This window comes from Rhineura floridana, chromosome 1 (assembly GCF_030035675.1).
Source record: "Rhineura floridana isolate rRhiFlo1 chromosome 1, rRhiFlo1.hap2, whole genome shotgun sequence".
Classification (NCBI taxonomy): domain Eukaryota; kingdom Metazoa; phylum Chordata; class Lepidosauria; order Squamata; family Rhineuridae; genus Rhineura; species Rhineura floridana.
In genome coordinates, this window is record NC_084480.1 from 169,969,951 (window position 1) to 169,995,326 (window position 25,376).

The window sequence follows — 25,376 nt, forward strand, 5'->3', positions numbered from 1 at the left end:
GGTGGGGTTGCTGTCGTCTATAAGAGTTCCATCTCACTCACCAAGCACCATGTTCATGCAGTAACTGGCCTGGAGTGTCTGCACCTTGTGTTGGGCCAGAGGGACAGGCTGGGAATCCTTTTGGTGTACCGCCCACCTTGCTGCCCAACGGCTTCCCTAACTGAGCTGGCGGAAGTGGTCTCGGGGATATTGTTGAAATCCCCCAGACTATTAGTACTGGGGGATTTCAACATTCATTCCGAGACTACTTTGTCTGGCGCGGCTCGGAACTTCATGGCTTCCATGACAGCCATGGGGCTGTCTCAATATGTTAGTGGTCCAACGCATGTATCGGGGCACACTCTAGACCTTGTTTTTGCTACTGAACATGGGGATAGTGATCTGGATGTGGGGAGTCTTACAACACTCCCTTTGTCATGGACAGATCACTGCTTGCTGAAGTTTAGACTTTCAGTAACCTTTTCCCTCTGCAAGGGTGGGGGACCTATTAAATTGGTCTGCCCCCGGAGACTAATGGATCCTGAGGATTTTCAAAGGGCTCTGGGGGATTTTCCGGCTGATAGGACTGGCGCTCCTGTTGAAGCCCTGGTCGCTCTGTGGAATACGGAGATGACCCGGGCTGTTGACATGATTGCTCCTGCACGCCCTCTCCTGTGTAGAGCTCATACAGCTCCATGGTATACTCCGGAGCTGAGAGCGATGAAGCAAGATAGGAGGTGGCTTGAGCGGAAATGGAGGCGAACTCCCGACGGATACAATTATGCGCTGGTTAGTGTTTTGACTAAGCTGTATGTAGGAGCGGTGAAGGCAGCTAAAAAACATCATTTTGCTGCCACTATTAAATCATCTCTCTGCCGCCCAGTGGAGCTCTTTCGAGTTGTTCGAGGGCTTCTTCATTCAAACCCTCCGGACACGGTGGAACCATCGGAGGCCCGCTGCAATCAGTTTGCTGATCACTTCCAGAATAAGATCTCATGCATCCGCCAGGACTTAGACTCTCAAGTTATAGCAGTTGATCCTAGTGAGGTGTCCGGAGCACAGTCTTGTCATGTTTTGTTGGATGAGTTCCAGTTGGTTCAGCTCGAGGACGTGGACAAGGTGCTTGGACAGGTACGTGCAACCACTTCGGTACTGGATCCTTGCCCCTCTTGGCTAATAAAAACTAGCAGGGATGGAACAGGTAGCTGGGCCAAGGAAGTGATAAATGCCTCCTTACAAGAGGGAGTGGTCCCTGGCTATCTGAAAGAAGCAGTGGTGAGACCACTTCTGAAAAAGCCTTCCTTGGACCCAGACAATTTTAACAGCTACAGGCCAGTGGCGAATGTTCCATTCCTGGGCAAGATCTTGGAACGAGTGGTTGCTGGCCAGCTCCAGGCGCTATTGGATGAAACCGATTATCTAGATCCATTTCAATCGGGTTTTAGGCCTGGTTTTGGCACCGAGATGGCCTTGGTCGCCCTGTATGATGACCTATGTCGGGAGAGAGACAGAGGGAGTGTAACTCTGTTGATTCTCCTTGATCTCTCTGCGACTTTTGATACCATCGACCATGGTATCCTTCTGGAGAGGCTCGCGGAGTTGGGAGTTGGAGGTACTGCTTGGCAGTGGTTCCGCTCCTACTTGGCGGGTCGTCTCCAGAAGTAGTGCTCGGGGAACATTGCTCGACACCGTGGGTTCTCCAATATGGAGTCCCGCAGGGATCAGTTTTGTCCCCCCTGCTTTTTAATATCTACATGAAGCCGTTGGGAGAGGTCATCAGGAGTTTTGGAGTGCGTTGTCATCAGTATGCTGATGACATGCAGCTCTACTTCTCCTTTTCATCTTCCTCAGGTGAGGCTGTCGATGTGCTGAACCGTTGCCTGGCCGCGACAATGGACTGGATGAGAGTTAACAAACTGAAGCTCAATCCAGACAAGACTGAGATGCTGTTGGTGGACGGGTTCTCTGATCGGATGGTGGATATATACCCTGTCCTGGACGGGGTTACACTCCCCCTAAAGGAGCGGGTTCGTAGTCTGGGAGTCTTTTTAGACTCTTCCCTCTCACTTGAGGCTCAAGTAGCCTCGGTGGCAAGGAATGCGTTTTAGCAACTTAGGTTGGTAGCCCAGCTACGTCCCTATTTCAGTAAAGAGGACCTTACATCAGTGGTACATGCTCTGGTAACCTCGCGTTTGGATTACTGCAATGTGCTCTACGTAGGGCTACCTCTGAAGACAGTTCGGAAGCTACAGCTAGTGCAAAACACGGCAGCCAGACTGCTAACAAGGACCAAGTGGTCCGAGCATATAACACCTGTTCTGGCCCGCTTGCACTGGCTGCCAATATGTTTCTGGGCCAGATTCAAAGTGTTGGTATTAACCTATAAAGCCTTATACGGTGCGGGACCATGATACCTTGCAGAACGCCTCTTCCGATATGAACCAGCCCGTACACTACGTTCTACTACGAAGGCCCTCCTCCAGGTTCCAACTCATAGGGAGGCCTGGAGGGTGGTGACAAGATCTAGGGCCTTCTCAGTGGTGGCTCCCGAACTATGGAACAGTCTCCCCAAGGAAGTGCGCCTGGCGCCGACTCTGCTTTGTTTCCGGCGCCAGGTTAAAACCTTCCTATTCTCTGAAGCATTTTAATTTAAATTGATTTAATTTTAAAAATGTTATTGTATTGATTTTAGACTGTATTATTTTGTATTATATTGTGTCATTTATTGTATTTCCTATGTTATTGTATTTGTATGTTCACCGCCCAGAGAGCTATTGCTAGTCGGGCGGTATATAAATTTAATAAATAATAATAATAAATAATAATAACAGGTACCTGCAAACAAAACAAAGTTTATAAAAAAGTTTTTAAAAAATCTGTCTTGAATAATAAAGGAAAGGAAATTAGCTGCCTGATAATCACTTCTTTCTCCTTTGACTGAGAAGACTTTAATTGGGGGAAAGGGGAGGCTACATGCCAAAACAGCATCATGATTATGTGAAGCGATCTCTTATTCAAGGAGTGGTGGGGAGAGGAAATGTTTTCATGCTGGGGGGGGAAGGAGCTGCATTGTGTGCATAGAAGCCGGGGGTGGTGGTGTGTGTGCAAAAGAGAGGGGGAGAGAGAGAGAGGCTGCAGTCTTCTACTTGCTATTTTTGTTTCTATTCTTCTAGTTGCTATTTTTGTTTTCAGAAGCTTTGTGATAGGGCAGTGGGGAGCAAATCCAATGTCACAGAAAAGCCACTACTAAAAATGATTAAATAGAATCTTCCTCACTAGTGATTTAAAGTGTGACTTAAATAATTAAAATTGAGTCCTTCAAAGAAGCGAGTTAAATCAAATCAGCCCTTGTCCCCTATGCTGTTTAATGTCTACATGAAGCTGTTGAGAGGGGTCATCTGGACTTTTGGAGTGTGTTGCCAGCAGTATGCTGATGATACGCAGCTCTGTTTTTCTTTTACATCTGCAGGTGGATGTGCTACATTGATATTTGGCCTCAGTGATGGACTGGATAACAGCCAACAAACTGAAACTTAATCCAGATAAAACTGAGGCACTGTTAGTGGGTAGTTCCCTAGACCTGAAGGCCTGCTCTGGATGTTACACTCCCTCTGAAGGAACAGGTGGATATGGGGGTTACTTCTGGATCCACTACTGTCACTTGAGGCCCAGGTGGCACGAAGTGCCTTCCATAAGCTTTGGCTGGTGGCCCAGTTATGTCCCTTTCTGGACAGGGATAGCCTAACTTCTGTTGTCTACACTCTGGTAACCTCCTGGTTAGATTACTGCAATATGTTATTCATGGGGCTGTCCTTTGAATTTGGTTCCAAAACTGCAGCTGGTGCAGAATTCAGCAGTCATACTGACTGCGGCAAGACTGCGGCAAGACAGTTGGAATATATAACACCAATGGTTTCACAAGCTACCAATGAATTTCCAGGCCAAATTCAAAGTTCTGGTTTTGACCTATAAAGGCTTGTATGGCTTAAGACTTCAAGGGCTCTTCCCACATGAACCAACCTGGACCCTGTGTTTGTCATCTGAAGTCTTCTTCATGTGTCCCCTCCATGGGAAGTGAGAAGGGTGGCACCACAAGAATAGGCCTTCTCAGTGATGGCTTCCCATTTGTGGAATACTGTCCCCAAGGAGGCATGCCTGGTCCCATCACTGTCTGTCTTTAGGCACCAGGTAAAAACATTTTTATTCACTCAGGCCTTCAGAGTTTAATTTTCTGTTTGTTTTGTCAGATGGGAGGAAGTTGGATTTTGTTAGTTTCAGTATTTTAGGATGTTTTTATTCTTGCGTTTATATCTGTTTTTGATTGTAAGTTGTAAGTTGCTTTGAGTTTTCAGTTTGAAAAAAGTAATGAATAAATATAATAAGTAATATTCATCCAGAGTGGGCTACAATAAAATCAAATCACACTAAAATTAAGCATGTGCTAACTTTAATCTCAGCCCTTTTTTCCTCTTCTCCCAACCCTATTCCACTTCTGCTCCCAGATGGGGTTGTGTAGTCCTGGGGTTTGATAAGACATTTTAGGGTTCCAAATAGGAATGGGGAAGAAATTCGTTGCAGTTCACATTTAAAGCAAACTCTATCAAATTTGCAAATTTTGAAACAATATGAGAACCAAAACACCTCCATCCTTCGAAATTCACACTTCTCCAAATTTTGCAATGTAAAATCAACCAATGTGTTAGAAAAATGCATATATTAGGGGACAATATGTATTAAAATGAATATATTCATGAAAATAACATACAAGATGCATTAGGAGAAATTGTTTGCAAAAATGTGTTAGGAGAAATTCACACTAAAATGCTGAATAATGTTCATGAGGCTTTTTTCTAATTGCAAATTGTTGCAGAAATGTGAAGAACTGAATTTAAGACTGGAGAAATGAAAAACCAAGAGAACTATAACTGACAGAACCTTCCATCGCTAGCTTTGACCTACTTCTCAGGATCTCTTGGAATCAGGCTGTTACCTTTTCCAATTACCTCCATCCCAAAGATGCTCAGGCTCCACTCCAGGCAGGTGACATCCTCCGTTCCATCTTACAAAAGGCTCAATCCTTGGATCTGACAGGCACTACCCTATATAGCTTACAGGCTTCTCCTTCTGTGTCTTCAGCTATATTACCCCCACCCCCTCAAAATTCTTTGGAACCCTTTTTGGTTGAAAAGTAGCTACAAATATACAAATTTTGTTAGCTAATAAACAATCAAGACAGTAACCTTATCCCCCATGCCTGTTGTTTTGAGAATCTTCTTCATGATCCAACACAGATACAATACAGTAGACTTCTGGTAAGAAACATCCTGACCTGAACACAATACAGGAGAGTTGTTGTTGTTTTTTTAAAAAAAACCCTCCCTACATTAACTTATGCTAGAGATGGAAAGATCTGTCAGTTTCAGTTCTCTCTGTTTCTTATTTTTCCAATCTTAAATTGTCCATATTTCTGCAGCAATTTTTAAAAAAATGAAAATTCTTCAGCATTTTAGTGCAATTTCTTCTAATAAACCATTTTTGTAGGCAGTTTTGACTAATGTACAGATTTTTGCCAGCAAGTTCTCATCATATAATGCATTTTGTATGTTATTTTTACACATATATTCATTTTCATTCACACTTTCCCTAATATATGCATCTTTGTAAATATTGTTTAGCAAACTGCATAGCAAAATATGAATTAAGTGCATATTTCAAAGGATGGCTGTGATTCAGTTCTCATATTATTTTGGAAAGTATGAATTTGATAGATTTGGCTTGAAACCCAAAACATTTATGATAATGAAGGCTATCCCATATTAATTTTCTCCTTCAAACAAATGTCTTGACAGGACCAGAAACCTCTTGGGGGCAGGGGGGATCCAAAATCAAGCATAAATATAAATATAAATGATGCTTGAAAAAAACCAACTCTTACTGAATAAAGAGGAGCCGCAAACATGAAAGGGATGAAGCATCTCTTCCATATGGTTTAGGATTGGCACGGGGAAAAACAGGGTTCTTGTGCCTTTTAACAACTCTATTTCTACAATCAGCATTAGAGTTTTGAGGATTTATGTATATTACAGTGGGGTGCAGACTGATAGTTGAAAGAATAAAGAAACAAAGGTTTTTTTACTACTAAGGGCTATTAATGTACAAAATTAGTCTACAATAAGGTTATATTTTCTCTGACCAAGCAGCCTAGCTATTGCAAACTTTTGCCTTTATAGTCAATAAGATTGTTTAGGAAATATCAAAAGTGATTCAAATGACTGTGGTGAAGGCAAAGTTGGATGACACTACAGATATGAAATAACTTTTAAAATGGCATCTTGAGACTATTGAAGAATATTTGTCTCATTTTTGTCAGATGGATGGCTAGGCAGAGACTTCAGTGTTTTGGAGAAAAAACTTACTGCTAGGCCCAGTTTATTCCAACAGCAGATGAGGTAGTAAAATTCCTCCTGGATCACTGTAACTAGAGGTGGCAACAGGATTTTCTCAACCCAGTGCACTGTATATGGATTGGGTCGTCTGTCCCATCCACAAAAGGGATACAAATCTGCATAAAATTTGCATATGCTGATTTAGATTTATTGATACAAAAATAGAAAAATATTTAAATAGAAATATACTACATCTCACCATAGTGGGGAAGACTATGTTCAAGTCTTATCAAGCTTATCCCCATTTGGACCTCTTGGTTTTGGTAAGTATTAGAGATGTGGGGGGAGGTGGAACAGAAAAACTGACTCCTCTTTTCTCTCTCCCCCATGATTTTTTTCCAAATTTCCCCCTAGAAATAATAAAAAAAATTGTACCCCAGATTTTCCCAGGTTTTTTTCCAGGCTTTCACATCTGTAGTAACCATAAGGCAGGGATGGGAAGACTTTTTTTCTATAAAGGACCATTGACCTACAGAAAAAATAAAGTGGGGGCTGAATATGAGTAACATGTCTGATAGCATGTCAACAGGTCAACCCATAAATACATTATAGAAAAAGGGTTAAATTTGTGCCAGTCACACAGTTTTTAAAGGCAGAAGAACCCTGTTCTTCTTCCAGTACCAACTTTAAACCATGTAAAGAATTCAAGTCTCATGAGTTGTAAGCCAGCTATGTTACTATAGGCCTTCATCAGTTGATCTTAGGCTAATAATTCAGTACCAGCCCAGGTGTAGAATTTCAGATGGCAGCAAGGGATGTGTGTCAAAATAAATTTATAGCAACCAAGGTTCAGATGCCCATGCCTGGATAAATTCAAACTTTAATTGTTGAAAAGCAGGCAATGTATTCTAAGATCATGTGCTTTGGTTATTTATTTATTATTAATAATAATAATTATTGCAATATCATCAACATAGGTCAAACAATCACCCCCCCTTTTTTTTTAGCAAAAGGTATTTGGATTTTGACATGAGTTTCTTATGCAGGCAATTAAGAAAACATATTTCTGTAATATTTAGCTGATTAACGACTGTGCTGTGTTCCGGTCCTCCACACACCCACAGGTTTGTTGGTTGCCCTATTAGCCAGCTCTCCGATCTCCGGATGCTGCTCCTAAATGCCAGATCAGTACATAATTAGATCTCCCTCATCCACGATTTAATAGTGGATGAGGCAACTGATCTGGCATGTATAACTGAGACCTGGGTGGGTGAGCAGGGAGGAGTTGGCCTCTCCCAACTATGCCCACCTGGGTACGTGGTTCAGCATCAGGGTAGATCCAAGGGCTGGGGAGGGGGGGTTGCTGTGATCTATAGGAGTTCCATCTCTCTCTCCAAGCACCATGTCCATGTAACTACCGGTCTGGAGTGTTTGCACCTGGTGTTGGATCGGGGACAGATTGGGGATCCTGTTGGTGCACCGCCCACCCTGCTGCCCAACAGACTCCCTAACTGAGCTGACGGAGGTGGTCTCGGATATATTGCTGAGATCACCCAGACTGTTGGTGCTGGGGGATGTCAACATCCATGCCGAGGCCGTCTTATCTGGGGCGGCTCAGGACTTCATGGTTTCCATGACAACCATGGGGCTGTCCCAATTCGCTACTAGCCCAACACACGTGGCAGGGCATACTCTAGACCTGATTTTTGCAACTGGACATGGGGATGGTGATCTGAATGTAGGGAATCTTACATCAACCCTGCTGTCATGGACAGATCACTGCTTGTTGAAGTTTAGACTTACAGCGGCCTCTCTACTCTGCAAGGGTGGGGGACCTATTAAGATGGTCCGCCCCCAGAGACTAATGAATCCGGATGGTTTTCAAAAGTCTCTGGGGAATTTTCTGGCTGATAGGGTTGGCGCTCCTGTCGAAACCCTGGTCGAATTGTAGAACACTGAAATGACCTGGGCAGTTGACATGATCGCTCCTGTGCACCCTCTCCTATGTAGAGCTCACACGGCTCCATGGTACACTTCAGAGCTAAGAGCAATGAAACAGTTTAGGAGACGGCTTGAGTGCAGATGGAGACGAACTCCTGATGGATGCAATTATGCACTGGTAAGTGCCTATACTAATTTATATTTAGGGGCAGTGCGGGCAGCAAAAAAACAATATTTTGCTGCCACTATTAAATTTATCTGCCGTCCGACGGAGCTTTTTAAAGTTGTCAGAGGGCTGTTACACTCTGACACGGTAGAACCATCCGTTGCACGCTGTAATGAATTTGCTAGGCACTTTCAGGAAAAAATCGCTTGCATCCGTCAGGACTTGGACTCCAGTGTTATAGCAGTTGAATCAAATGAGGTATCTGGAGCACAGCCTGGTCATGACTTTTTGGATGAGTTTCAATTGGTGCAGCTTGAGGACGTTGACAAGGTGATTGGACAGGTGCGTGCAACCACTTCCGTGCTGGACCCTTGCCCTTCTTGGCTAATAAAAGCTACCAGAGATGGTACAGCCGGCTGGACCAGGGAAGTAATTAATGCCTCACTGCGTGAGGGAGAGATCCCTGCCTGCCTTAAGGCGGCGGTAGTGAGACCACTTTTGAAAAAATCCTCTCTGGACCCAGAAAATCTTAATAATTATAGGCCGGTAGCAAATGTCCCATTCCTGGGTAAGGTCCTAGAGAGGGTGGTTGCGGACCAGCTCCAGACACTCTTGGATGAGACCGATTATCTGGATCCATTTCAATCGGGTTTCAGGCCCAGTTTTGGCACGGAGACGGCCTTGGTCACCCTGTATGATGACCTCTGTCGGGAGAAAGACAGGGGGAGTGTAACTCTGTTGATTCTCCTTGATCTCTCAGCAGCTTTTGATAGCATCAACCATGGTATTCTTCTGGGGAGGCTTGCGGATTTGGGAGTTGGAGGTACTGCTTGGCAGTGGTTCTGCTCCTACTTGGCGGGTCGTCTCCAGAAGGTAGTGCTTGGGGAGCATTGCTTGGCACCCTGGGTTCTTCAATATGGAGTTCCGCATGGGTCAGTTCTGTCCCCCATGCTCTTTAACATCTACATGAAGCCGCTGAGTGCTGTCATTAGGAGTTTTGGAGTGCGCTGTCACCAGTACGCTGATGACACGCAGCTCTACTTCTCCTTTTCATCTTCATCAGGTGAGGCTGTCAAAGTGCTGAACCGATGCCTGGCAGCGATAATGGACTGGATGAGAGCGAACAAATTGAAGCTCAATCCAGACAAGACTGAGATGCTGTTAGTAGGTGGTTCCCCTGACCAAATGGTGGATGTTCCACCTGTCCTGGATTGGGTTGCACTCCCCCTGAAGGAGCAGGTTCGTAGCTTGGGAGTTCTTTTAGAACCATCCCTGTCATTGGAGGCTCAGGTAGTCTCGGTGGCACGGAGTGCTTATTACCAACTTCGGCTGGTGGCCCAGCTACGCCACTATCTGGACAGGGAGAACCTTGCTTCAGTTGTCCACGCTCTAGTGACCTCTAAATTAGATTACTGCAATGCACTCTACGTGGGGCTGCCCTTGAAAACGGCTCAGAAACTGCAGCTCGTGCAAAATGCGGCGGCCAGACTGATTACTGGGACCAGACGGTCCGAACATATAACACCCATTCTGGACCGCTTGCACTGGTTGCCTATATGTTTCCGGGCTCGATTCAAGGTGCTGGTCTTAACCTATAAATCCTTGCACGGCATGGGACCACAATACCTGAGGCAGCGCCTCTCCCGATATGAACCTACCCGTACACTACGCTCAGCATCGAAGGCCCTCCTCCGGGTGCCTACTCAGAGAGAAGCCTGGAAGATGATGACAAGAAAAAGGGCCTTCTCAGTGGTGGCCCCCAAACTATGGAATACTCTTCCTGATGAGATACGCCTGGCGCCAACATTACTATATTTTCAGCGCCAGGTAAAAACCTTCCTATTCTCCCAGGCATTTTTAGCATTTTAACATTTTAACTTCTAGCAGTTTTTAGCATTTTAGTATTCTAACATTTCTGCATTTTAGTATTTAATATGCATTTAATATGTGTTTAATTATGTCTTAACTTTTGTATAATTAATTTATTTTAATTGATGATATGTGGTTTTTGATTGTATGTTACTGGTTTGTTTGTTGTGAACCGCCCAGAGAGCTTCGGCTATGGGGCGGTATATAAATTTAATAAATAAATAATAAATGAATAATCTCTGATTTTAAATTTTTACATGGTTTTTGTTGAAATGGTTGTAAACTGCTTTGATTTTTTTATGATATAGAGGTATACAAATATTTTTTTAAATAGTTACATAATATACTACTGTCTTTCAGAGCATGAGTATAACAATGCTGATGTAACGCATGCTCTCTGAGACAATCCCCACCACACAGCAATGTGGGGATGTTCATGTTTTTGCATTGGCATGGTAATCTTTTTAATGTTGAGAAGTGCATGGATGTTTAATTAATGCATGAAATTAAACCTGAACATCTTGTCTTTGCTGCTACTTCATGTGTTTTGGTGGACATGCTACTGCACAGTCACATCTACACTATAATGCTGAATTGGAAAAAAATCCCTGCATGTATAATATATACGACACAGAAAAATCTCTGCACATACATAATATATCAAGATAGGGTTGCCAAACAGCATGTCAAATCAGGGTTGCAAACTGACTGCAACAAATCTGGCAGTTTTGTTTTGACCACTTGCCAGAATTTGTGGAGGTTAAAATCAGAAATTTGGCCTGGTTAGCAGAATTATGTTGAGTGTGTGAGGATATCTTAATGTTACTAGCATTGATATAATTTGGTGTGCATGCTTTAACTGTATTCAAGGCATGCACACAAAGAATCAAGTTGCTGAGCTCAGGCACAGTGACCAATTCACACATTGTTGCATGTGAGATTGAAGATTAATGTGTGTGATTCTCCCACCGGCTGCTCTGATCTAAGAGAGACAAGCGAGGTGGGGGGGGGTTGTGGGGGTGGAGGGTTGCAGGGATGGGGCAGAATTACATGGTGACATGATATTAGTAGCTATAGGAATTACTCCCACACCTATTTCTTTATGTGGCCTTGACCTGTCCCAGGATTTTTGAAATCCAAAGTTTGCAATGGCAATCCTGTATTAGGAAGGTTAGCACTCTTCTCTGTGACATTTGCTTTTCATGAGCAAGCAGTATGTGCATTTAATGTGGAGGAGCTTTTGGTCATGTCATTTGCTCCACCTGCAATCTGGACTAGCACACAATCTAGGAACTCATAACACCAAGATCCTAGCTGAGACTAGTACAGGGTGGTGCCATCTTACAGTTTTCCTGGCTATTATAGTGCCAAAAAGCTCACAGGCTGACATTCCCCCAGCTCATGTCAGTACTCTCCAACCCAAGGGCTGAAGACTAGTGGGTGTTTGTCTGGCTGGTTCACAGGCTGTGCAGGCCTGGGATAACGTGATATCCCCAGAAAACTGAAGGCCATCCTAGCTGTACTGAACTGAAATTCAAAGTCACAAAGAATTGTCAGTGAAAGCAAAATTGAAGCATAAGTTATTAGCAATGTCAATGTTTGCAATCCTTGGAAATAGCATATCAAGCAATTTCTGCCTTCCTTTACCAGCATAAGGTAACCGTAACTTTTTGGTGCAGCATAAGGGAGCAACAGGCCAGTCCCATAACCCATTTCTTAGCTGAACACCACAATTCAGGCTAAACTTAATACTCTGCTTTGGGCCTTTTGCATGGCAGGCTCTTTGCTGTGAAGTGTAGCAGCTGCTTTGAAGTGATTACCCCCAGCGAGTTCGTCATGCGAGCCCAAAAAAGTGTGTACCACATGGGCTGCTTCTGCTGTTGTGTCTGTGAGAAAGAGCTTCAGAAGGGGGATGAATTTGTCCTGAAGGAGGGCCAGCTGCTATGCAAGAGCGACTATGAGAAGGAGCATGAACTTCTCAACGTAGTGAGCCCAGCTGTGTCTGATTCTGGTAAGGTTGTAAAGGCAGTGTGTTGCTGGTCACTGTATGCCACTGAATGGCCCAATGGTGGGTCTCTTGCTATTACCATGATATTTGAGTATCAATATTATTTATTTATTTATTTATTTGTTATTTGATTTATATCCCACCCTTTCTCTAGCAGGAGCTGATATTCACCAGTGAATCCAATCTGTCTTTAGTTTTAAAAAACATTGGACTGCAAAAATATTTTATTTCTAATTCGTACCATTCCAATGGATCTAGGGAAGAGAATAATACTTTAAAAGCAATAAAACCAATAGAATAAAATACCTTTTTCTTTAAAAAATACAAATAAACCTGTATCTGATTAAAATAACCCTATATCTGATTAATCTATCAGTAAATATTCTGGAAAACGTTTCAGTTTTGGTCTAGTTCTCACTAGTAGTTAAACTATTTCTGGACTTTAGACTAGACACTGAATATTCCCCCTCCTCCAATCCTGTATATTTAAAAAAACAACTAACATGCAAGGGAGAAGGGTCATGGCTTGGCCTCCCCAATATGCTAGTGTCCTGTGTACAAGAAATTGTTTTGTAGGGAGGACTATTAAATATTCTGATCCAACACCCCCAGTCTGAACTGGTACAGCCCAGTTTATCACCTATTAAAATTAGGTGTCACACTCTGTCCAATCTGATGGGGCAGGAAGACCAAAAGTGCCTGTTTGTACCCTGCATGCATAGTCTTGAATTGCAAAAGGTCATCAGAAGATCTATTCACAAAGCTGGATCAGACTGAAGACTGATGTTCTGATGAAACAACTGAGGCCCAAGTAACATTTATTTCTGAGATGGTAAAACCTACACAAAGAGTAGAGTTGCCCAAATATCCTTCTCTCTGTTACAGTGATGGAAAGAAGACACAATCATGTTTTGCTGGCTTTACTTCTTCCCAGCCATTTGAAATGTTCATAAAGAGCCAGGTGCTAGTTCACATCTGCTTTTCAGATAATTGTTCCCTCCAGACAGTATCTACCTGTTAATGCACATTTCAGGTTCACATATGGACTGGGAACAGTGCATCTCAGCTGCTTGGAAAGTAAAGCCATCACAAGATCTTTTGGTCAACAGAATTGGATCAGACTGAAGAGTGACATTCTGATGAAGCAAGAACAATATGAAAGTTCTCTGCATTGCAGAGTGAACTCTGAATGGACTGATAGGTTTTGTCTGTGTCTTGGATTATAGACACATCCCCTTTTGGGAAGCAGCCTGAAGAATACACAGTTTCATTAAAGCAAAGAGATTAAGATTCTATGAACCGTTTAGCATTTTCCATCCACTAAGTTGTATTATTTTGTTAGGGCCAGCATTTATTTATTTATTTTTATTTAAATATATATATTTTATACCACTTATTCCTACAAATAAATCTTGAAGTAGCTTATAAAGATAGATATAAAAATACATAAAACTATTTCAATTTTTTTAAAAAAATTATGGATATCACCAATATAGGGCAGTAGGATCAGTGCTACTAATCAGGGAAAGCCTGAGCAAACAAATGAGTTTTTAATAAACATCAGAAGCACCCAACAGTTGATACCTTCCAAATCACAGGAGGGTAGGTGCAACTACAGATGACATTTCACAGATTGTCTCTTTGAAAGATCTCAGGAATATATGTAGGGGAAAGTGGTCCTTTAGGTTTCACATTTTAAACTGGGCGGATGCCATCTGGACCCTAGTGACTTGTTAATTTGTCACTAAGTCTTAGAACTTCATCTCTTGTCACCTGCATTTGACTCAGTTCTTCAGATACCTGCTGTGAAAAAATAGGTTTAGGGATGGATTCCGCCCTAGATTTTCCACAATAAGAACAGATGCAAAGAATTAATTCAGTTTCTCTGTAATCCCTTTACCCTTAAAACACCTTACACTTCCTTGTCATCTAATGTTCAAGCTGTTTCCTGGGCTTGCTTCCTACTTCTAATGTATTTAAATCTGATTTTTTTATTGTTGGTCATGTTTTTAGCAATATGCTCCTCATTTTTTAATTTGCTTGCCTTCTTTTCAACTTATATGTGTTTTGCTAGATGTTGTGCTCCTTTCTCATTTAGGCAAGACTTACATTTTCTGAAGGAAGACTTTTTACCTCTTACAAATTCTGTTGTTTGTTATGACTCAAACATACATTTAGCCAGTCAGTGTAAGAGTAGTCACCAGTTATTACAATACTTTCTCCTTTAGCTACCTCCTTGATTTCTTTCTCCATCTCAAGACCATCCTCAGAATCTTTAGTTGTGGTGCAGGAGAGAGAAATGACAAGTAATGGGTAGGGACTGCATGTCCAATTGAAGATCAAGAAGCACTGAAACAAAGAACAAGGAAATTAGCAACTAGTCCTTCAGTACCCTGGACAGATCACAAAGAACAGGCAACTTATTCCAACAGGTTCTTAGTTCCTAATGAGCCTTTCTTAGACCGCCTCCAGTTGTGACTACCTCCTTCCTTGTGCTCCATTGCTTCTCCTTTAATTTCTGTCTGCTGCATTGTTAACATGAGATTTGCGGCCTTTCATGTTAAGGGTGGCAGTCCCATAGAAGAATGTTTCAGGGGATGCTGTCTTCAGGGATTCCACTCCAGGGGTTTCTGAGTTAAGAGGCTTCTGGCTGTCTGGTTTGGTGTTAGGGGCCCAGCATTTGTGCAATTTCTGCCACTGGCTCTCCTTTCATTCCTGGCCCCTCTGTGTCAGAGTCTTGGCTCTATGGGGAGCCATGAGACATAAGAGCAGGAAAACAGAAATGAGCGAGCAAAGTTATTTGCCAGCTGTAAATCCAAGAATGGGGATCACTGCTAACAAACTAAGGAGGAAATATTCACAAACTAACGAGGAAATAGTAAGAATTAAGACAATTTTCAGAGAAAGGCAGAGTTGTAGGAAGAACTGGATTCTTTCACTCCCACTTTCAGGTGGACTACAGAAGCTTTGATAATGCCAATTTTTACAGAGATGTGACATCAGAAAATACCATTGGCATGTAGAACAAAATCAGCAAAATGCTGCCATCTATTGGCAAATATAAGAGAAAAATCAACTACAGTAGGGCCCCGCTTTACAGCGCTTCGCTAATGCGGCAGCTTTCAATTAGGGAAAGTCCCCACATTAAGGCACTTGTTCCGTTTTTACGGAGGTTTTTTTCCATCGTGTGCCATTTTGATGTCATTTTTGCATGACGCTTCCCATTATCGTCAATGGGTTCCACTTTACGGCGATTTTAGCTTTACAGCGGGGGTCCGGAATGGAACCTGCTGTATGAGCAGGGCCCTACTGTATCTGAAATGTGGTGCTGGAGGAGAGCTTTGCAGATACCATGGACTGTGAAAAAGACAAATACTTGGGTGTTACAACAAATTAGAACTCACTAGAAGCTAAAATGATGAAACTGAGGTTATCATACTTTGGACACATAATGAGAAGAAATTATTCACTAGAAAAGACAATAATGCTGGGAAAAACAGAAGGGAGTAGAAAAAGAGGAAGACCAAACAAGAGACAGATTAATTCCATAAAGACAGCCACAGACCTGAATTTACAAGATCTGAACAGGGTGGTTTAAAACAGATACTATTGGAGGTTGCTGATTCACAGGGTTGCCATATGCCATAATCTACTTATTTATTTATTTATTTTATTTTATTTAGTTTATATACCGCCCTAAGCCAAAAAGGCTCTCTGGGCGGTGTACATAGAAGATAAACAAGAAAATATATGAATAGAACAAATATAAGAAAATCAAAAATCAAAACAAACAAAGAACAGAAACCAAACAACATCAGAACATACCAGCAATGAAACACTGTTTTAAAATACACTACAAAACAATTACTTTAAAAAGAATATTTAAAATTTTTAAAATTTTTAAAATACCTGGGAGTATAAAAAGGTTTTCACCTGGCGCCGAAAAGATAACAGCATCGGCGCCAGGCGTACCTCATCAGGGAGACTATTCCACAATTCGGGGGCCACCACCGAAAAGGCCCTGGATCTAGTCACCGCCCTCCGAGCTTCTCGATGTGATGGCACTCGGAGGAGGGCCTTAGATGTCGAGCGCAGTGTACGGGTAGTTTCGTATTGGGAGAGGCATTCCACCAGGTATTGCGGTCCCATGCCTTGAAGGCACATAACAACAACACTGGTAAATAGATGTAAAATAGTGTAAAGTAACTGGATTTGCATGGAGAAAGAAACATGTTTGAGTGAAACAACACAGTTGCTCTGTCTAGATAATATTCAAGTATGAGAACAGTAACACCATGTTCTTCATGAAACAAAGTAGGCTGTGATTCATTCACTGGAGTAGGTCCTTGCCTGCCCTGGTGCCTATAGAGTCTCAGGCTCATTCCACTGCTAATTGCTAGGTTGTCATGCATCTTCTGTTGATCCCTTTGCATATCACATTCACAACTTACTTCAAATAATATTTCCCAAAATGGAACACAGTTATTCAAATCTGATGCCATGCCAAGAGTTGAGCAGAAAAATGCAAAAACAACAAGGAGTTTTGTGACACATATTGATTATGGACCATAGTCCATTTCATTAGATACATGAAGTGTAATTCTAAATTGAAATACATATGTATCACGATGGGTGCGGGTTGAAATATAGAGTGAGATCAGAGGGAAATGCAATGCAAAAAGAATAGACAGTGGGCTGCTCCAGATTAAGTATTCATCCTGATTTGCTTGCACAAAGGTTAACATGGAGGTTATACGTCTACTCTTTTTTGAACATTCCTTCTAATTTGTTGGTGGGGAGGTTATATGACAATGAGCATTCATCTTGATATGTTTGTGTAGAGGTTATACATGTACCCATGAATCAATCATTATTCCACACTTTTTAGTGCATTTTCCTCTCACTTTAATTTTTTTTAAAAAAAGTTGATTTGTTGCACAAGAGCACTTTAATCCACTTTCATTGTGCAAAGCCATGTTTTCAGTATGTAGTTGAACCCTCCCACAAAATAATGACAGTCTAGAGGGGACTAGTGATGATTACCAGAAAGCAGAATTAGTTACAGTGACCAATTAACAAGGCAGTATTAGGCTAATATCTTTTGGCTATCATCAAGTGTAGTGGATAAGACAAACATCCTGGCATTGGTAAATTAATTAACTATGTAGTGTGATAAAAACAAGATGCAGGTGACAGAACTGACCTTCCTATAATTCAGTAGTTTCCCACTGGATTTTCCATTTGAAGTTTCTTTGTTTTAAGTATGGCCACCTTAAAGTCAACAGCATCTGCTTGGATTCATTGGACAGAGACTAGCAACTTAAGGATTTACAGTATGCATTTCTCAGACTAAGTGGCCGCTCAATGAAGTTAAATAGCAGAACAACAATGGTACCCAGGATATATTTAGAAGAGAAAATGACAGAACACCACTTTATTTCAACTGTAGCTCAAAGCTAAAACCACTTCAACATATTGTCAGTGATCTATAGCCTATCCTCAATAATTATGTATATATTTGGTTTTTACATTTATACCCCACCTTTTTAAAATCATAGAAACCCAACATGGCATACATGAGGTTCTCGGGCACTGACCACACCCAGCCCTGCTTAGCTTCAGCAACATGTGCTGAAGGCTTATCTGCCTTCAGACCATAGCTTGGGATCAGCAATGACACTTCTCTCTTACAGGTCTTGTTTGCAGACAGCTCCCTGCAACGTAAAATGCCTGTTCCAGTCCCTGTTGAGCCTAAAGCACCTTCTACTGCTAGCTGAAACAAGAGACCACACAACAAAGACACAGAGGCCAGACTCTACAACAAACCAAGATGCCATCTTTGTTCCCATATCTACTAAGGCAACACTATTATAGGACCTAATAATGCCAGCCACAACATTTACAGGTTCATTCATTTGCTCATCTTTCAGTGTGATAAATGCTATCACCTGCCAGGAATGCCCTTCTGCGTTCTATGTGGGACAAATAAACCAATTTCTATGTGATAGCAACTCCAGCCCATGGGCCAATTTGGGCTAGTATAGATGCAGCTTGTTCAGCTGCATGAGCAAGTTGTACAGCCAACCCTTGCAGAAAGCAGACTTTAATTTTCTGGCCATTTAGTTTAGTTCAAGCCTGCTGATTACTAGCACTTCAAAACACTGTGCAGGGCTCTTTGCAAGCCTTGTATGGTGCTTTTATTTTCTTATTTATGTATAAAAATATTTATATACCACTATTAAAAAAGGAATCCATATACCTGAACTTATAGATCTGAACAGGGTGGTTTATAACAGATGCTATTAGAGGTCACTGATCCATAGGGTCACCATAAGTCGTAATCGACTTCAAGGCATATAACAACAAATTCATTTTAAAAAACCAGAGTGTTTTACAGCAGTCATATACAGTAAAATCATACACAAATTTAAATCAGAAATCATTAATTATTGAAGGAAGATATCTGCAGTAGTCACAAAGCAAATATGCCTACACTCCAGCTAAGAAAGCAAAGCAAAACAAAACAAAATGATACAGGCATAACAGTACATATCTCACCTGGGGTATAAATAGTTGCTTTGAAGTCACTGTCTTCTTCCACCCTCGCAGACTACCTTTGACAGGTAGGGCAGAACAATCCACCTGTCAGTCACATAACATCATTAGGACACCAGAGGTTTGACAGGTCAGTGATCCCACCCACCTGTCAAAGTTGTCTCACAGGCATAGGGGTGCAGAGATAAAGATCTGGTGCGTCAGGCCATAAAGGTTCCCCGCCCCTGGAATAAACTGACAAAAATCTGACATCAGAAATGGCAGCATCAAGAAACCAGGACACTCTTAAGATAGGTACATGTGAACAAAGAAATTTTAAAGGGTTCTCCAATATGAAATTGCTAAATTCAATTCAATTCTATTCACTTGGGTTTGAATAGAGATTTTCATTGTTGTTTTGTTCAGTAGATGCTGAGGATAAACAACAGAAGACAAGTATTTCCATTGTGCCCTGTTTCCAAGGGGGTATCTGGCCAATATCGGATGTCAGATACTCTATTAGATGGAACTTGATCCTGCAAGATAATTCTTACATATCCAGGTTATATTTTGGTGTTAAAAAACAACAAAAAGCTATGTAGTCCAATCCTTAACTATGTTTATTCAAAAATAAGTCTCACTGTGGTCAATTATTATTATTATTTATCACATTTATACACCTTTCTTTTCATCATGGAAATCCAAGGTGGCTTACATATGGTTCCCTGGCAGTCTCTCATCCAGGCACTGACCAGACTTGACCCTGCTTAGTTTCAGCAGGGAGCTGGCCTCATGTGCCTTCCTACCATAACCTGGGCTTATTCACAAGTAAGTGAGAGATGCCAAAAGCAACAAAAAAGCTTTCTTCAGGTACATCCATAGTAAATGAAATAATAATAATAATAATAATAATAATAATAATAATAATAATAATAATAATAATAATAATAATAATAATAGAAAAGTAGGTGGTACAGCTACTCAAATGAGGATGGCAAAATGATAACAGATGACAAAGAAAAGGCAGAAGTGCTCAATTCCTACCTTGGCTCAGTCTTCTCCCAAAAGAGGGTATATGACTCTCTTGGAAAACATGAAGCTGAAGTGGCAGGTTTGTAGCTTGAAATTGGTAGACAAATGGTCAAGGAATACCTAGTCACTTTGAATGAGTTAAAATCTGCATGGACCGAAAAACTGCATCATAGAGTATTGAAGGAACTAGTTGAAGAACTTTTGAAACCACTGTCTACTATCTTTGCAAACTCATGGCAGATGGGTGAAGTGCCAGATGACTGGAGGAGGGCTAATTCCCATCTTCAAAAAGGACAAAAAGGAGGAACCTGGGAACTACATACCAATTAGCCTGACATCAATCCTTGGGAAAATTCTGGAGCACTCAATCTGTAAGCACCTTGAAAATAATACAGTGATTACTAGAAGCCAACGTGGATTTATGAAGAACAAATCCTGCCAAACTTATATTTTGATCGGGTAACCTGCTCGTAGACTGTGGGAATGCTGCGGACATAATATATCTCTACTTCAGCAATGATCCTCCGTGGCACAGAGTGGTAAGTGGCGGTAACGCAGCCAAATCTCTGCTCACGGCCGGAGTTCGATTCCAACGGAAGGAGGAAGTCGAATCTCCGGTAAAAGGGGTCAAGGTCCACTCAGTCTTCCATCCATCCGTGGTCGGTAAAATGAGTACCCAGCATATGCTGGGGGTAAAGAAAGGCCGGGGAAGGAACTGGCAGTCCCACCCCATATATACAGTCTGCCTAGTAAACGTCGCAAGACGTCACCCTAAGAGTCGGAAATGACTCGCACTACAAATGTGGGGACACCTTTACCTTTTTACTTCAGCAAAGCTTTTGACAAAGTGCCCCATGATATTTTGATTAGCAAGCTAGCTACAGGTGGGCTGGATGGAACAACAGGTGGATCCATGGTTGGCTACAGAATTGTACTCAGTGCTTCCTTCTCATAGTGGGGGGAGTTAAAGAACGGGTTACTTCAAGATCAGTCCTGGGTCCAGTGCTCTTTAATGTTTTTATTAATGACTTTGATGAGGAGGTGCAGGTAATGCTTATCAAATTTGCAAAATTTACAAAATTGGGAGGGAAAGCTAATACTGTGGAAGACAGAAACAAAATTCAAAGGGATCTTGATAGGATGGAGCATTGGGCTGAAAACATAAAAATGAAATTTAACAGGGATAAGTGCAAAGTTCTACCCCTAAGAAAAAGAAACCAAATGCACATAAGATAAGGGAAACTTGGCTCAGCAATGCAACATGCAAAAAGGATCTTGGGATTGTTGTTGATCACAAGCTGAATATGTGCCAACAGAAAACCCTATTCATAGAGTCGCCATGTCAGAATCAACTTGAAGGCAGTACATTTATGTTTTAACAGAAGTACAGTTTCCAAATCATGTGAAGTATTGGTTCCCCCCTATTCTGCACTGGTTAGGCTGAACTCTGCAGCTCTGGGCACTGCACTTTAAGAAGGATGCAAACTGCAATGGGTTCAGAGGAGGAGAACGAGGATGATAAAGGGATTAGAAACAAAGCCATATGAAGAGAGACTGAAAGAAGTGCGCATGTTTAGCCTTGAGAAGAGAAGACCAAGGTGAGATATGATAGCACAGTTGAAGTACTTGAAAGGTTGTCACACAGAGAAGGGCCAGGATCTCTTCTTGATCGTCCCAGAATGAAGGATACAGAATAATAGGTTCAAGTTGCAGGAAGCCACATTTCAACTGAACATCAGGAAAACCTGATGTGGTACGACAATGGAACCAATTACCTAGGGAGGTGGTGGGCTCTGCAACACTGGAGGCATTCTAGAGGCAGCTGGAATGGATTCCTGCATTGAGCAGGGGGTTGGACAATGGCCTTACAGGCCCCTTCCAACTCTGTGATTGTATGATCCTGTTCTATGATTGCTAAGTGGCTGTAGGGCTGGACTTTTAAGCTGTCACATATCAAAGTAAAACAGCTGTAAAATAAACGCAGTATATTTTCTACATTCCATTGTAACACCCTCAGTGTAACTGCTCCAAGGGTTATTGTAATATGTTTTAAGCTGTTTTGAGCTTAAGCTTATTTTGGCAGGTTATTTAAAAAATGAAAAAAGGCCTTCCCCATGACATTCATTTGTGAAGCTATGAAAGATTCTTGACATCATATATCTTGAAAGCCCCTTCAGAAATTTACGGTAGCAAGGAGCACAGTACAAACTTAGGGACACTTTATGAGAAAGTGAAGCACTGGACACCATATATTGCCCATAATGTGCAAAGCCCTCACTTCAGTGACTCCCTCCCTTGAGCCCCAGTGACCAAGCCTAAGTAAACAGGTGCCTGTGAAAAAGGAGCCCACTTTCCAATTAAAAGTATACTAACATCTCTCTTTTCCTTAATTCCCTCAAATCAAAGAATTACTTCATTTTCATGCACGAAACCAGTTTTCATCGTTTTCCCCCTGTTGAGCCTTGGGGTTGCACAGAGGTCACTGCAGACAATATATACTGCCTGTAGTCCTTTCCCATGTGACATCAGGAGGAGTCTTAAAGATTAATTAACTTGACTAGTCAAGGAAGGCTTGAAAGGCAGAATTAATTAAAAGCATTGCCATGTTAAAGTAGAATCAACTTTTCATCATTTGGAGGGATTTGGCAAGCAGGTGTTTGAGGTGGGGAGGGCACAGTGCCACTTTTCTTTCATGGACTGGATTCCCTCAGATTTCTCTGCACCATTCCACTCCCTCCCTCCATATCAAAGCTTTTCCTGTTTCATTCTCCTGTCTAGTCAGATGTACAACTCCTAGCAGTAATATACTTAGGGGCAAACCCAGGATCAGGGAGCTGTTTGCTCCCATGAGAAATCTGACAGCACTGTAGACACTGAAGTACAAGGCCAGGAAGGGCTTCAGACAACCACATAGCACCAGTTCTGGAATATCATACATACCCAAATGTCTGGCCCTACAATACAAATTAGCAAATCCTCATAAATGACAAGTCAAGGTAATTGATTTAAGTGTTGTCAGCATAATAATTTGAAGTCCAAACAAGATATCAGCATTTGAAAATCTCAGTGGACATTTTGTTTTCTTGGCTAAGACATGTAATGCAAATTTAGTTGTTGTTGCATCTGTTTTCCATGAGCAGCTCATAGTTTGTGAAATGCTAGAAGGCTCAGAAAATTTTTTACCTTCTTTCTCTAGGAAGCACTTCACACTTTATATGGCAATCGGGTTCGTTTATGGAATACCAGTTATCTGAATGGTTCCTTCAGCAAACATATAACTTATGAATGACAGATGCCTGTACCCCACTATGTTAGTTTTCCCTGCAATAGCTTGCCCCACACTGATTTAAATTTAAATTCAGATTCAGAAGCTATGGGTCATTCAATTACTGGTTTTGATTAGAGCAACAAACTCCTCATACTAAAACTCCTCAAATACTATATATTCATTTTATGCTACTATTTTGAACTCTTCTGAGGCTTACTCTATACATGCAATAGACCACGAGGACTGCAAGTGAGGATATAAAAAAATGTTCCCTGGAAGTAGAAATGTATCACAGCAGGGAGTGGATTTAGGGCCAGAAACCATATCTACTGTGCTCATTTTCACTTTGCAAGAAATTGTTAATGTGAGGGTCCAGGAACATTCAATTATGCCACACACACACACCCATGTGCAGCCTGAAGTGGTGAAGAATTGAAGGTATCCACACTGGGACAGAACACTTCACTGGACTTTTGCCAAGTTAGGGCTACCTTATTTCAGATATTTACTTACTGTAATTGAGGGCTGTAGCTTAAGAATTTCAACATATCCCAAGTAAAGTATGCTGGCCATTTGCACATTGAAGAAATACTGATTTCAAATAAATATGCTAATTGAAAATGCTAATTCAGTAAAGATCTGGATGCCATGACACGTGCTTTGGTAACCTTGATGTTAGATGGCTGCAGTGGAATGGAGCCAGTATTGAAGAATATTTGGAAAACGATGCCTACCCTAGCAGTTGAGCTATAGAATGGGTGTTAGGTAAAGACACAATATGGCACCTATACACTTGGTAACAGTTCATTTCTGGGTTTAATTCCAAGTGCTATGTTAACTTTAAAGTTCAAAATGGCCTGCATCAAGGGTACTTGAAGGCCTTGTTTTGGGTGCTGTCTGGTATGTGAGATTCAGTGGGTGGCAACTGGATCAGTGGAAACTTTGCTCAGAGAAAACTGGCTGTCTCCCTTTCTTCTAGCTTTCAGGGGGATTATTAAACTTCCTTCTTTAGGGATTTATGCCACTGGGAGCTAACTACACATTTGTTTTAACTAGGTTGACATTTTAAAGTCCTCTTTTGGCTTTTTTTTTTTTGGTAACAATCACAGCTCAGGTCTCATTGCTTCTGTTCATTGTCATTCTTTTCATTATCCACATATTTTTACATACTTTCTAGCCCCACTTCTGTAAATGCTGAAAGAGAGATTTAAGCATTCCCTGTTAGTATGAAGCTTCTCCATGCAGCTTCTCATCTTTGGGAATTCCATTTTAAGCCAAGTCTGGTCTGTGAATCACATTTTATGGGATTTTCCCCTCCCCCATCTTTTAAGGTAAAAGCGATGGTGAAGGGAGCCTGTGCAAAATGGGCAACAGCACCGGGAAAGCATCTGAGGAGAGCAAGGAGCACAAGCTGCTGAAGCGCCCCCGGACAATCCTCACAACACAGCAGCGCCGGACATTCAAGGCATCATTTGAAGTGTCTTCTAAACCATGTAGGAAGGTACAGTTTAACAATCAGAAGACTGGCATTGAAATTACCACTGGAGGCTGGGGCAGTTTACATTGCCTACGATTTCACTGAAGTCTATGGGACAGGGACTCCCATCTTCATAATTGGCCCTATACATGTTGCTGAACCTCAACTCCTGGCCATTGGCTATGCTTGCTGGGGGCGACAGGTGTTTCTTCCCACACCTTCAGGAAACAGAATGTAGCCTACCAGACATGCATTGTAGTTTCAAAAGGTATTTGAGCACCAGTCCCTAGCAGGCAGCAAAAAAAGAAATGGTGAACCACTGTAGGTAACTTGCATGTTGGTGGGTTGCAAACTGTGCATCCTAGTCAAGTCTGATAGCATATTGCCTACAAGGAGATGTTAAAACATTGGGAGGGGGGCTAGTTTAAGGGAAAAAAGGGAGGGAACTACATAAGGCCCATCTCATCCAGCATCCTGTTCTCCCAGTTGTAGTTAGGAAGCCCAGAATTAAGTCATGAGCAAAACAATTCTCTCCCCTCTTCAGTTCCTCAGTGACTGGTTTTCAGAAGCACATTGCCTTTGCGACAGAATTAAAACATAGCCATTGTGGCTAGCAGCAATCAATAGTATTATCCTCCATGGATTTGTCTAATCCCCCTTTAAAGCCATCCATTCTTTGGAAGTAAATGCCATAGTTTAGATATATGCTTTGTTCA

General features: G+C 41.8%; 1 protein-coding gene across 1 annotated transcript in view; it reads left to right on the forward strand.

Moving 5' to 3' along the window:
- Nucleotides 1-25,376, forward strand: part of LMX1A (LIM homeobox transcription factor 1 alpha) — a 107,751-nt gene that overhangs the window by 73,586 nt on the left and 8,789 nt on the right. The window contains exons 4-5 of the mRNA XM_061585513.1: nucleotides 12,120-12,352; nucleotides 24,515-24,684. Of these exons, the coding sequence (XP_061441497.1) occupies nucleotides 12,120-12,352; nucleotides 24,515-24,684 (403 nt within the window). The remainder of the gene's footprint in view (nucleotides 1-12,119; nucleotides 12,353-24,514; nucleotides 24,685-25,376) is intronic.